The sequence below is a fragment of the Xenopus laevis genome, chromosome 3S (assembly GCF_017654675.1).
Source record: "Xenopus laevis strain J_2021 chromosome 3S, Xenopus_laevis_v10.1, whole genome shotgun sequence".
In the NCBI taxonomy this organism is placed as follows: Eukaryota; Metazoa; Chordata; class Amphibia; order Anura; family Pipidae; genus Xenopus; species Xenopus laevis.
This window is the reverse complement of record NC_054376.1, coordinates 54,345,192-54,359,778: the sequence shown is the minus strand read 5'-3', so window position 1 is coordinate 54,359,778 and position 14,587 is coordinate 54,345,192. Positions and strand designations below refer to the sequence as shown.

At 37.1% G+C, this 14,587-nt stretch overlaps 1 protein-coding gene across 2 annotated transcripts in view; it reads right to left on the bottom strand.

Annotated features, from left to right (window-relative positions):
- LOC108712935 (myocardial zonula adherens protein) overlaps positions 1-14,587 on the bottom strand; it is a 73,383-nt gene that overhangs the window by 46,156 nt on the left and 12,640 nt on the right. For both annotated transcript variants that reach the window (XM_018255474.2, XM_018255475.2), the window contains exon 2: positions 6,477-6,566. In XM_018255474.2, coding sequence (XP_018110963.1) covers positions 6,477-6,566 — 90 coding nt within the window. The remainder of the gene's footprint in view (positions 1-6,476; positions 6,567-14,587) is intronic.

Sequence of the window (14,587 nt, the reverse complement as noted above, 5' to 3'; positions counted from 1 at the left end):
CCCTACAGAGGATAGTGAATACAGCAGAGAAGATCATAGGTGTCTCATCATGTCCATCATGGACATTTACACCACTCGCTGCATCCGTAAAGCCACCAGCATTGTGGCTGATCCAACACACCCCTCACACTCACTGTTCACACTCCTGCCATTTGGAAAAAGGTACCGGAGCATTAGGGCCCTCACTAAAAGACTGTGTAACAGTTTCTTCCTCCAAGCCATAAGGCTCCTGAATACTCAGGGACCGGACAGATCTCTCTCACACACACTCCATCTGACCTTACTATATACCACAACGTTACACAGCCACTGTACACCATTGTATAAATAAGTAGCCATTCGATACAATTGTTCTCTATGAGCACATCTGCACTTCATCATGTTCTTTATCATGTTCTTGCAACTGTCATATCACAATGATACACCCATCATGTCTGACGTTCAGCATTATTTACTTAACATATTACATCTGCTGAGTGTGCACTGTATTGTCCTGTCCCTGTACTGTGCTGTCGTGTCTTGCAGGAGTTGCATATTTTTGCACTTGCACTTTGTCTGTTGTCCGGTACATCTATGTTCTATGTAGCACCATGGACCTAGAGGGATGTTGTTTTGTTTCACTGTGTACTGTACAAACGTATATAGATGAAATGACGATAAACTCACTCTTGATTTGACTCTTAAGGAGATGGCATTTTGGGAAATTGAACCATCTTTACCAGGAGCCACAGAGAAAATGCTTGCTAGATCACTTGTGATTTATTCGAACAAGAATTGCTATGGGCAAGCTGCACAGAAGATTCCCTCTAAAAATGCATTGTCATATTTAGTGTTGATCAAACATGCTATAGTCCAAAAAACGTAGTCTAAAGTATTCTACGGTTAATAAGGGGGTTCAAATAGGATCTTAAACCACTGTGATCTGAATTTTGTTTTTATAACATTGGCCATAAACTATAAGAAAACTGCTGCTAACATTATGACTCATTGTTACTGGTGTACAAGTGAGTTCAGGTGTGCAACCCATTTAGTGGGACAATTTTCACTAGAGCAATAACCCATGCAACCGGAATATCCTAAAACAGCAGCGGTCAACTGTGACCACCCCACCCATACAAGGGAAGGGCTTTGAGGGGATATATCATTTTGACAGATTTACCTGGGTTTTTACACTTTACAATACAGATCCTGCATGTTTGGTATAAAGATAAACCCGATATGCTAAACATTTTGTGATTCTCAAAACTTAAATGGAACTTTAGGTCCATAAAATAGTTAAAAGCTCAAATCTGGAACTTTGGTAGATATGTAACTCTTGACATAGGAAGGACATATGCAACAAAAAGAGCTTTCCCATAAGATTCCCCTATACTTATTCCCGTGCAAACATTTTCCCCCTTTTAGCTGGTGGCTCCACTAATTTAATAACTCCATGAATGCTTCTATACATGTATTAATGCTGATTTCTCTCTACCCTTGTTCAAGAAGAGGGTGACAAATTTTGTGGACCACAGCCATATGGGAACATGCAGTTTACCAATGTATTTGTTTGTAAACCAAGGCATAATAGTTGAATTGGAACCCAACAATCTCAGATATATCCAATAATACGATTCAATAATAAATTAAATGAAGGGCTCTGATGCCACTGGTTCAACAAGCTGGTCCAAATTCAAGTTACACTGGCAGATGAGCATGAGTTCAGGATTTCTCTAATCTTTAATATGGTCAGCAACTGCCTCAATCCAGTTTCTGAAGAAAACAATTTTCACAAGTCATTTAGTATCATCACAATATCATGTGAGTCTGCCCTCAAGTGATAGGTCATAATGAAGATGTTATGTGAAACAGCAGCTGAATGTTAAAAGAACAGTTCAGTGTAAAAATAAAAAACTGGGTAAATAGCTAGGCTGTGCAAAATAAAATATGTTAATAATATAGTTAATTAGCCAAAAATGTAATGTAAAACGGCTGGAGTGAGCGGATATCTAACATAACAGATCATAACTTCCTGCTTTTCCGCTTTCTCTGAGTTAAGGTGGCCATAAACAATAAGATCCGCTCGTTTGGCGAGGCCGCCAAATGAGCGGATCTGTGTCCGATATGCCCGCCAACGGCAGGGCAATATTGGGTTAATCCGAACGTTCGGCCCTAGGGCTGAACGAATGGATTACAACAAAGAGACTGGGCGCAGACAGATATTGTTTGGAGAAACCTGTCAGAAGCCCCCATACACTGGCAGATAAAATGTTGAATTGGTCTAAAAGACCGTTATTGGCAGTTTTAATCTGCCTGTGTATGGCCACGTGGGACATACCTGTTCAATGTGTTTGCAATTTAGCATGCAGCTCAGAATCATGAGCAAACAGTTATTACCCATGAGCCCCCCTCAAGTTACTGATTGGTTGCTGTCTGATAACCAATCAGTGGAATCCAGCTGCAGAGCAAGAAGTAGTGTTCTGTTCTGTTGTTAGAAATCCAGTCCAATCTAATAGAATCTTTGATGGCATTCCTTCTATTTCATCACTTAGTCCCCATTTTCATAACTAAGGGAATCAGAAAGATCCAGGGAGTGATCTCAAATGAGAAAGTAGGGGGCTTGAATAAAACATAAAACAAGTGTTCCACATTAGTGGCAAAGGGCTGAAAAGGAGATCCTAAAAAATATTTAATGAGCAGAGTGTTTGCAAATGATTACTAAGAGGAATACTCTGTAATAGAGGGACTATAAGGATCCACTTGATTGCTAGAATCTGTGCATAATAGCAGAAGAGCAAACAGAGTTTACCTTAGGCTCACATTAAGGGCAATGGTCGACAGGCAGATTTGGCGCCTGAGATAACAATGCATGACAGCGACAAATCTCCTAAAAATGCCTCTCCATTAGAAATAATTGAAATTACCAGTGGTGAAATCAACGCATCACTAAGTTATTCCAAATTCACCTGTAGTTGCCTCTGGAAGAAACTTCAGGCGACTAAGTGATCAGTCAGTTTTACTTCCGGCAATTTCAGTTATTTCCAATGGAGAGGCATTTTTGGGAGATATGTGTCACCCACAGTCACCCATAAATAATCCTGAGCAACAAATCTCCCCGTCGGCCACTATCCTAAAAAGGCACCAATCAACAGTACACAAAAATGTGATTAAGGAGATTAGAAACTAGACAATTTCACAAACAATATGTATTTCAATATCAGAAAGCTTCAGATAGATCCATCTGCTAGAACCATTAGAATAAAATACAGTGTGTTCTGTATCGTAAGGTAGAAAGGATGAAGAAGAAGTTCTCTGTTATTGTACATGAGTAAAAATTGTAATGATAGAATGGGAAAGAAAGAAAAACATGAAGTCAAACGGGGTATTTCGAAGGAAAGCATGGCTGTCTGCTGTGCAAAGGTAAATAGAATGTGTTAGTATGTTAGTAATTATATGAACTCATTAATAAATATTGCTTAATAATTCATAATAAGTGTGAATTAGTAATTTAATTAATACGTTTCAAATGAATAGTTATCAGAATGAACATGAAAGTGGGATAGAATGAACCAGTATACCAATCAGCCAGTGAAACGCAGAATACATGGGCAACATATGTCACATGAATTGTAATCGCATTGCATTTTGTGTCCAAATCTGTCTCATACAAGTGCCGTATCTTTTCTCGAGTCCAAAATCCATTCCCTGCATTAAATATATGCTGTCACTGCCAGTGTTGGACTGGGATGCCAGGGGCCCACCAGAAAACCTTACATTCCTAACCACTATACCTCCTCTCCTCACTCAACCTCTTTATTCTCCTAGTCTCTTTTCTCTACATACTATACTCTATTCTTCCATTATTAAGCCTCTTTGTTCTCATAAAGAAATAGGGAATGACCATGAAATAGTCCAAATGGTTAGAAGGAAGAGACCCACTGACCCCTGGGCCCACCGGGAGTTTTCCTGGTATCCCGATGGGCGAGTCCAACACTGGTCACTGGGGAGTGCATTCAATGGTTGCCAAACGCAATGAATTGTAAATGTATATTTCAAGTGCTTAAAATCACCCACATGTATGTAGCCTTGCCTTTTTAGTCTACACTGAACATGCTGAAGCTATAAAAGGGATTTAAACCTCTCTCTCAATAACTGGAAATTGCAGCTTTTTTTTGTATTTTCTATGGACAATTAGTCATACGTGGACTATGCCTCTCTCTCTCTCTACATACACATATGCAGGAGAACCCCCATTTTATGTTTTTCAGGGGACCAGGAAAAAATTATGTAAATTCTGACAAAATTTTAAATCAGGGAAATTTGTTAAAGTCTGTTTTACTGAAATACAACATGTACTGGGTTAATAACAGGAGTTTATCAGTGCAGCATTAATGTTACACTGTGTGGGGCATGTGCAAGGTCTCTGTCTCTGTCAGAAATAAGTGGTAACTTAAATTCAGATTTTTAATTGATTTTTAATTAATTTTCAATTGCACTCTCTGCGCTAGTGATGCGCCCCACTCCGGTGCTCAGAAAAGTAAGCGCCAGGAAAACATTACTTAAAATGCACCCATGGTAAAGTATTATAAATTGGTGGGGTCACAAACAAAAAAAATGTGGGAAAACTGAAAATCTGGATACTTAAAATCGGAATGTCACTGTGTATATATATATATATAGGTGCACTCCACAAACAGAGTATGTGACCTGGATGCCAAGAGACAAATATGTAAAGCAAAAAGGTTTTAAGCTTTTGCATATACACACACACAAATTATTACTTTAGCTTTGTACAGGAAAACATAAGATAACAAAACAGATAACAGACAGTAATATAATTTTTTTACAGCAGCGTTCGCTTTCTACCCCCAAAGGGGTTGCCTCTCTAAATCTAGTTCTACTTGGCCTTTGCTCAAAATCAGGCCTGTTTAACAGTCATCAGTGGGTGGAAATCATGGCAACTGCTATCATAAATCACACAAATCTCATAACTCTTACACACCCCACTGTGCTGGATAAATATTGTGCTACATTCAAATATAAACGGGTAATTAGCAGACTGAAGCAGTGCACATCCAAGCACAAGCCCTGGAAAACACTGGCTCCTTTTAACTTCAGGGGCACATTTCAGTTTAAACCTGACAAATCTAATACAGATGTTCATATAATATAGTGAATAAAGTACCCCCTCTTGTAAAATATAAGGATATTATAAGTTACAGAGGAGTTTCATGACCATATAAAAACGAGGCCGAAGGCCGAGTGTTTTTATACAGGTCATGGAACTCCGAGGTAACTTATAATATCCTCATATTTTACAACTGGGGGTACTTTATTTATTATAATACACAAATTTCAGTGAGTCATGTGACAGAAATGACATCAGAACTCACCGTTTATAACTGATGACATCAGAACTCACCGTTTATAAGGATATAATTTACAAGATATTCATAGCTTTTGTGTATTATACAATGTTATTTACTTTACTTTTCACGTAAGGAAATCTGTGTTTACCTACAAAGTCTGTGTAATCGCTACACAAACAATACTACATGCCAACAATCATAAATAATTCCATAAAACAAAATATTTAGCAGGATGAAAACACAAAAGAAATGTAAATATTTAGTTTGATGCCAACATAAAACAAAAGATTGTGTGTGCCCAGCCTGGTACTAAAAGTGCTCATTTCACAGAGGTTTGCTCTGGGGGAAATGGGAAGCTGTGCAATCCAAAGTCCAAAGAACAAAGGAGAGAAATACCTGAATAAGGCAAATAAAATTGTTGCATATCCAGGCATTTTTAAAAGATGCCTGCATAGGCAATGATTAAAAAGGAATTAATAGGGACGATCAGTCCCTGTATGTTACAGTGTTCTATCTGATGTTTGGGTAATTTTGCAGCTGTGCTGTAGATTTTCAAAATATCACCATGTTTAAATGCAATGCTACGGAAAATCTCTACCTGTACCTGTTTTTTCAATATCTAAGTTTTTACCTATTTTAAACACACAGAATCCCATCATTTACCCTATAGAGTGCATTGATCAATATGAACTGCCTGCCAGCAAGGGCTTATGTACAAGCTTGGACCTGAAATCAGATGTGAAAACAAGTCTGTCTGTAGATAGCATAAAAATAATCTCTGCTAACATTTTTTAAGATCCAACAGTGACCCACCCTGAATGCAAGAGGGCTTGGTGGTCATATACCGTAAGTGCATCCACTGACCTAAAGTTTCCAACAACATTAGAGAAATATACTTATATTAATATGCTTTTGTACGGAACTGATTTAGGTTTTTATTGAATTACCAGTTCAAAACTCTCCCAATAGGAGGATTTAAAGGGCAGATTCTACTGAAACTATATGCTAATGGAAGAGAAAATTATGGCATTCTTGATGCTTATTTAAATCTTATACAACCAGTATTTTCAGAGCAATTTTAAGAAAGTGCTTTATCTTAACACAAGAAATACCATGAGTTTTCCTTACATTTATAGAAGTGCTTTTCTTAATTTCATCCTGCTTTGGCTGCAAGCTTGCTTCTGAAGGCAAGGTGAGACGCAACCGGCAAACTCCTCCCTGTGAAAAGCAAAAACAATAAATACTCAGTACAATGTTATCATATTTGTAGTAATGCTTTAATGAATTTATATATCAATAACCGGGAGTTTAGTGAATTGTGTGTGTATATATATATATATCCTGACGACGGTTCAGAGAGAACCGAAACGCGTTGATGTGGGAGAGTTTGTAATACTCTAATAAAAAGATACTTCTTAATCACTATACCCGTGAGTGCTCCTGACTACATTTATCTATTTCCTTTTGAGGAGCACCCGGGATTTGATCCAGTGAGGGTGAGTGCCGGTGTACCATATGACTATATATATATATATATATATATATATATATATATATATATATATATATATATATATATATATATATATATATATATATACACACATATATATATTGTAAGAGAAGTGCTGGGCAGATAGTTGATGGTGCGTATATTTCACCAATGATGAAACATCAAAGGCACTAGCTCCAGGGGAAATGTGTGTTATTGTATACCTCCCAACAATGCCATTTTTAACCCTGCCCATTTGGTGGTCACACCCCCTAATTACCATGTCCATTTTACAAAATTTGCCAGGTTATGAAAGTTTGAACACATTTCTGTGGTTTTTATGTGTTATTACAGTTTTGCTAATAAAGATAAATTGCCCTATAATTCATCTTTCTCTAAATTCTCCCAAGAGACCTACTTATCTTAGATTATTACAATTGTTTCTTTGCTTATTTTACATTGTTACAAAAGCTCTCTGCCAAAAGCCTATTAAGTAGAAACTTTGTATTTTTTCCTGACTTTTCAGTGCAGGAGATCAAAGAGAAAGTTGGTAACAAACCCGGGACTGCGGGTTGAGCTGTCAAAATCAGGACTGTCCCGCGAAAAAACAGGACAGTTGGGTGGTATGGTTATTATAGCAGGTAAATGCAACATTTTGTTTGCTGGCTTTAGAGAGCTGGATAATGGGTCAATGGAGCGACTGGAGGGAGAGTAGGACGGCCCTCCATTCTATATTCAGACCTGAGTTTGCAGTTAAGCTTAATTAGCATGCAGTTGTGCAAAAGAGGCTGATCCCTGGTAAATAGGACTTCAGTTGGAGAGTCTGATTGTCTATGCCTGGGGAAGTAGGAGCTGCAAACAAGTCAGAGAACCTGTTGGGAACAGTGTGAATTTTTTCTAAAAACTATGTTTTGTTTGTAGGGGCCAGGCACTAGGCCTCACCCTTTATACAGAGAGTTATTTTCTGTATTAGATATTGCCAAGTTCGCCTAGGTTTTGTTATTTTCTGTTTTTCTTTTCTTTAATAAAACTGCCTGCGAGTCAGTTGTACCCTATTTTGGGACTTGTGTCATTTTGTGGGTGTCTGAGCAAGAGTACATTCTGGTCTGCCCCAGGAGACCAACATCCCGCTACCTGAAATCCATACACTATACACACACACACACAGAAGTATCAACTAGAATATATCTGTCCAAGGTAAAGATTGAGACATGTATCATTGCTCCATAGTGAGTGATCTTTTGAGAATTGCCCAGGTATAAACATTTTGTACGCTCATATAAGCAGGGCCCTTTCCTCAGACTTTTTTGGTGACATGTCTAGGTTGTTATAATGAACAACTCTTTGTAGCTTGTTAGGACATAATGACAATGATAATTATACTAATAAAAAAAATCTGCTTACAAACATTTAATAAGAACAGAAACAAGCCTAATGTGACACACACTTATGATACTGTGTTTAAACCTGGCCCTAGCTTCCAGACACAAGAAAATAAATGCCTGCTATGTGTGAATTTTGTTTTGTTAAGTACATAATATGGTTACGTAAGTTCAAAGGAATCCCTTGATGTTGCAAGAGCAGCATGTCGAGGATGATTATTATTGTTGTTATGATAGTTATATAATCACAACATGCATGCTCAGGAATGTAATATTACCTGGATACTCTTGGGATTATTAGTCAGTGACTGTGTTGCACATAGATGCTAAAATTGTCAAGGATTTGTTCTTAGTGACAATCCAGTGACAGATCTTAGAATAGAAAAAGACATAGTACACTACACTGTGTAATGTAACGTCATCCCATCCCTATGATAAAACCTTTAACCAGATTAGAACTTGCTGGGTCTGATATACTAGCATAGGTGTTAAATTAAACCAGTGCAGTTGGCCATAGCAACCAAACATATCTAAGCCCTGTCCAATTTTTTATCCAAGTATTGGCCCTTTTAATTGACATGTTTGTAGGTCAGATTATTTTAAAATGATGTTGTCACACACAGCTACATGAGGGCCACATAAATATCTTGGAGGGCCACAGCCAGTCTGTGGGCCTCCAGTAAGCCCTGTCTTAAATCATAGCAGATAATATCATTATTACTTGCTAATTGATTACTATGGACAACTGCACTGGCAAAATTAAACACCTATATTAGTAATCATCCATTATGCATTCTAAGAGAGACCAGTCAAATATACCTTTTCGTTTTTAGAAATCTGTGTATACTGGACCTAAAATTGTTCATAGCAATATATATTGTTGGTGAAAGACAGCACCAAAGGAAAATATTAAAAAGCCTTTATTAGCATCACATGGCTTTTTATCTGGAAAGGTGCTGCCTTTTGTCAAGCTCAAACGCTGCACCTTTCCAGATAAAAAGCCATGTGATATAATAATGTAATAAAGACTTTTTTTTAATATATTGCTTCAGTGGTTAAAGGACATCTATACTCCCAAAATGAATACTTAAGCAACACATAGTTTATATCATTATTAAGTGGCATATTAAAGAATCTTCAAGTTAATATTGCCCTTTTATATCTCTTGCCTTGAACCACCAGTTCATGACAGTATCTGTGCTGAGATCACCTGACCAGAAAAACTGCAGCTCTAACTGTAACATGAAGAAGTGTGGAAGTAAAAGACAAAATTTTGTCCATTAATTGGGTCATGTAACCTAACAAGTATGGTTTGTTTGTGTGCCCCATGAATTGTAGGATGCCAGGGCGCTGCCCTTATTTCTGAAAATGGCAATTTTCTATTTAGGATTACCCAATGACACATACTACAAATAATAGTAAATTATTATGAAAATGGTTTATTTACATGAAGCAGGGTTTAACCTTATGAGCATTTTTATGCAATATGTTTGTATAGAGACCTACTATGTTCAGGGGTATAGTTTTCCTTTAAAGTACACATATTATAGTATTTTTTTTTCTAGTAAAGAGTAATATTGACACATAAAGTTGAAATGTATTTATTCTCATAAGATACTTTGTCCAGCTAATAAGCAATTCTGATTGTATGCCTGATTATAAATGTCACCACAACAAATAATCAAAATACAGATCAGAACTAGATATATAACAAATAAAAGGCTATAAAGTAGTCATATACCACAGGCTTCCTCTTTTCAGCAGTATCAGATTTTATGTTATATGTTTTATGCTATATTTATTTTCAGAGTGACATGGCAGTGGGTAATAAACATAAATGCAACGCCTCATCCAGATTTTATGTATTGTTTTGATATGATTAGTAATGTTATGTATAGTGAAATAAAAATGCAAAATCAGACCTTTTACAGCAATATGATGAACTTGGCTGCCCTGCTGTAAATCTAGTGTATGGTAAGCTACATCAGGGATTTTTCATTCTGATGACCTGCTATAAATCCTGCACCAGAAAGTCCTATGTACATTCTCAATAAAAAGTTGTCTAGCTGCTCATAAATTATGTAAAACTCAGACCTTGCCAAGTAAGGAAGAAGGAAGTTGAATCATGGAATGTTTTCATACAGCTATGAGAAAACAGAATTCCCCTTTAATTCACACAACAAATACATTGTACTGTTATCAGAGATACTTCCAAAATATTTTCAAGATGTAGTTACAAAACTGTGACTTTTGTATAAATTGTGGCCAACATAGTAACATATGCACATTTCCATCTTATTGTATTTTTACCTACTCATTGGATGATGCAGAATTATGTCGTGTCTATTGATAATCTTAATGGAATTCCCTAGTGAACACGGGCCATTAACTCTTCCCACATAAGAGGCATGGGTGTTTTAGAGCCTGCAAAGCATGTATTTTACGTAAGCAATATGCTAAACACATTTTAAATCTTAGTATCACTGCATGACTGCTCAGGATTTACAAAGCCACGGTTCTACCGGCTTGTCACATATAGGCCAGTTTCCATGCAATATAATCTGTTTGCCTGCAGCAGGGATCCCCAACCTTTTTTACCCATGAGCCACATTCAAATGTAAAACGAGTTGGGGAGCAACACAAGCATGAAAAATGTTCCTGGGGTGCCAAATAAGGGGTGTGATTAACTATTTGGTATGTGGACTGGCAGCCTACAGAAGGCTCTGTCTGGCAGTACTCCTGTTTATATAAATCTAAAGCTTGGCTCCAAACCAGGAATCCAAGGATTAGAATCTGCTTTGTGTCCACTGAGAGCAAAGTCCAAGTGGTTGGTGAACAACATGTTGCTTATAGGCATCACTGGCCTACAGCATGTAGGTATTTACATGCCTCATGCTTCACTACCTTAAAGGGGTCATAAAGACTTTTTCCCAATTACTTTCTATTTGTGACCATTTTATAATTGAAGTATAAAGTTTTACCTTTTAAAGCAGCTCTGGGAGGGGAGGGTCGTCGACTCTTTAACTGTTTTAAATTGATACATTAAGTTGAAACAGTTGTCCCTGCTGAGTTTCATTAAAGGCAACTGTTAAAATTGATACAATAGTTGCCAATATTCCACTGCTAAAAAATATATCAACTAATTGTATCAACTAAATGGGGCAAATTGTAACAGTTCAGATGCTCGTGGATCACTGAGCTGCCAGACTGAGACACTAGAGACAGGAACTTTAAATTTACATTTTGGGAAAATGGTAAAAAATAAAAGTTGGAAAGCATTTGAAAAAAGTCTTTGTTTATGGTGAACAATCTTAAAACAACTGAACTGAAAAAAAAGTGTTTGGAACCCCTTTAATACCAAAAATTATATTTTAACTCTCATATGAGGCATTATGGGTGGAAACATGCAAATCACTCCTTTATGTCCTTGTGGACAGCCATGCATTCAGAACCTCTGGTTTTATAGCACAGATACAGCCTAATAGTTCAGAGCCAAATATCAGCTTGAAAAAGGAGCTAAAATGTTCTGAAAGCTTGCTATGATTATATTAGTTAGCCAATAAAGGTATCACCTTTATACCACTTTTGTTATTTTTTTATTTCAAAAGGGGTTGCCCTGTAACAGAGCTAAATATCCAAACATGCAGACAGCCTGTTTCTTTCATGTCAGATCTCATCAATGCAAGCCACTGGAACATGGATTCTGAGTAGGTAGGAGTAGTGAAGCAGAGGGTGAGATGGGCTAAAATGGGTCAAAAAGCACTGATGAGATCTAAATTTGGATATATGGCTCTGAACTTTATCTGTGCTATAAAACCCGCAGTTCTGGATGCATAAAGACATAAAGGAATGATTTGCATGTCTCCACCCATAAAGCCTTAGGTGAGAGTTAAAATCTAATTTTTGGTATTAAGGCAATGCTTTGTGTGTAGCTAGGGTTGCCACCTGGCAGGTATTTTACCAGCCTGACAGTTAAAATTATGTTTGATCCCAATATTATAAATAGGGAAAAAAGAAAAATATATAGGAAGGCCGGTATTTTTTTCCAGAACAGGTGGTAACCCTATGTGTAGCATGAGGCATGTAGATACCTTCTGTTTTCAGAAGTCTTACACTAGGCATGTCTTGCATTGTGAAGGCTTTTTTGTACCTTTTAGCCTGTCTTACACTAACCAGGTTGGCTTCTCTGCTTCCCTACACCATGAGCAATCTACTGCATGTGCAATATGCAAAGTTCAGAAATGCATGCAAATTACCATGGTTTTTACCCATGACTCTAACAGTATTGCTGGCACCCAAAAGCACATCACTTTATGCATTGTTTACCCAATTGTATGCACATTACAACACAGACATTTTGTCTGTATTTTGTTGGTTTTACTGTGGGTATAGTTCAGGCATGGTGGTAATTACAGAAATGATTATAGTACTTTAAATATTAGTGTTTGATTCATTAGGTGCAAGACAGCTGTATGTGCAGTTTGCTGTTGCAACAAACAAATTGTGCTCTAGAAGTAACACCTCCTTAGGGTACATGCTAATTCTACAGCTACCTTAGTGCACCCCTTGTAAGGAAAGCAAGTCCTACAGGCATTTAAGTACAAGGCAGAAGTATTGGGTAGCACATGTACAGTAACATCTCCTTTTGGCATGTGTTAATTTTGAGGCTCCATTGTTGCATTCTTTCTCAGCAATTATAGAATGGCATATATAGATACAAAAAGTGCTTTAAAGTTGTTGTTTTTTTCACTTTTAGCAGTGGTAGCCTCGAGTAGAATGTTGGAAAAAGTGTATTAAAATATTTTATATTTTTCTAAACTAATATGCTAATATAAAAATGTTACTACAGGAAATTCTACAATAATCCCTTACACAAAGAATAACAATTTATTTATCTGCATGCGTGTGGATCCATTAAAAGCATGGTCCAAAAAGCATGGTCCAAAAAGCATGGTCCAAAAAGCATGGTCCAAAAAGCATGGTCCAAAAAGACTATATATATATATATATATAAAGCATGGTCCAAAAAGACTATATATATATATATATATATATATATATATATATATATATATATATATATATATATATATATATATATATAAATATTTATAAATACAAGCCCATCCTGTGATGTAAGCTGAGAGCTGGAAGTAAAAGCACCAGCGTTAGCATTCCTGTAACCTTAGAGATCTATACATTACAGACATATAAGGGCAGGAACATTAGCCAGATGGCTTTGTTTACCTAAGCTGGGATACAGAAGGAATCAAAATGAATCAGGCAGGCATTTTTTTAACTCTGAAAATATATCTCTTAGAGCATAAAAGATAAAAAAAAAACAAAGGCAAGCGTAACAGGAAGTTCCCAGGAAGGTTCTGCATGAGCTACACTTACAAATGTGTGACTGGCAGTATCTGGCTGCACAATACTTTTTAGCAAACATTACGTCCTGATAACACCTCTCAACTTTTTCAATGGCCTAGCTGCTCATTTTTCAATTATATTTATTTTGCATTTTGTTGAGAACAGTAAGTAACATTACATTACATTCTGAGAATAGTTGGAAATTGCTGAGCTCCAACAATGGGCATAGAATTTTGGCCACAAGTCACTCTTAAAGGGGTTGTTCACCTTCAAACACTTTTTTCAGTTCAGTTTGTTTTAGACAGTTCACCAGAAATAAAGACTTTTTCCAATTACTTATTATTTTCTATTTGTGACTGTTTTTCTAATATTGAAGTGTAAAGTTTAATTTCTCGCCTTCTAAGGGTCTGGCCACATGGGTAGATTCGGGGAGATTAGTCGCCAGGCGACAAATCTCCTCTTCTTCGTGGCGACTAATCTCCCCATCTGCCTTCCCCTGCCTTCTGCCGGATAAAATGAAAATCGCCTGGCGACTTTGGAACACGAATCGATCCGTGCGCCCCAGGCGATTTACATTTTGGCTGGCGAAAAGCATGGGAAGGCATCGGGGAGATTAGTCGCCGCGAAGAAGAGGAGATTTGTCGCCTGGCTACTAATAGGACCGTGTGGCCAGACCCTAAAGCAGCTGTGTAACTGTTTTAAATTGATACATTTGTTATCTTTGTCCCTGCTGTGCAGGATCCCTGAGTTTCATTAAAGGCAGCTGTTAGACTTGATACGATAGTTGCTAATATTCCACATATACTGTAGCAACTAAATGTGGCAAAATGTAACAGTTCAGATGCTCCTGGATCACTGAGCTGACAGACTGAAACCCCACAGACACAACATTAAACTTAAAACTTAAGTTGTGGGAAAACAGTAAAAAATGAAAGATGGAAAACAATTGAAAAAAGTCTTTGTTTATGGTGAACAATCTGAAAATAACTCAACTGAAA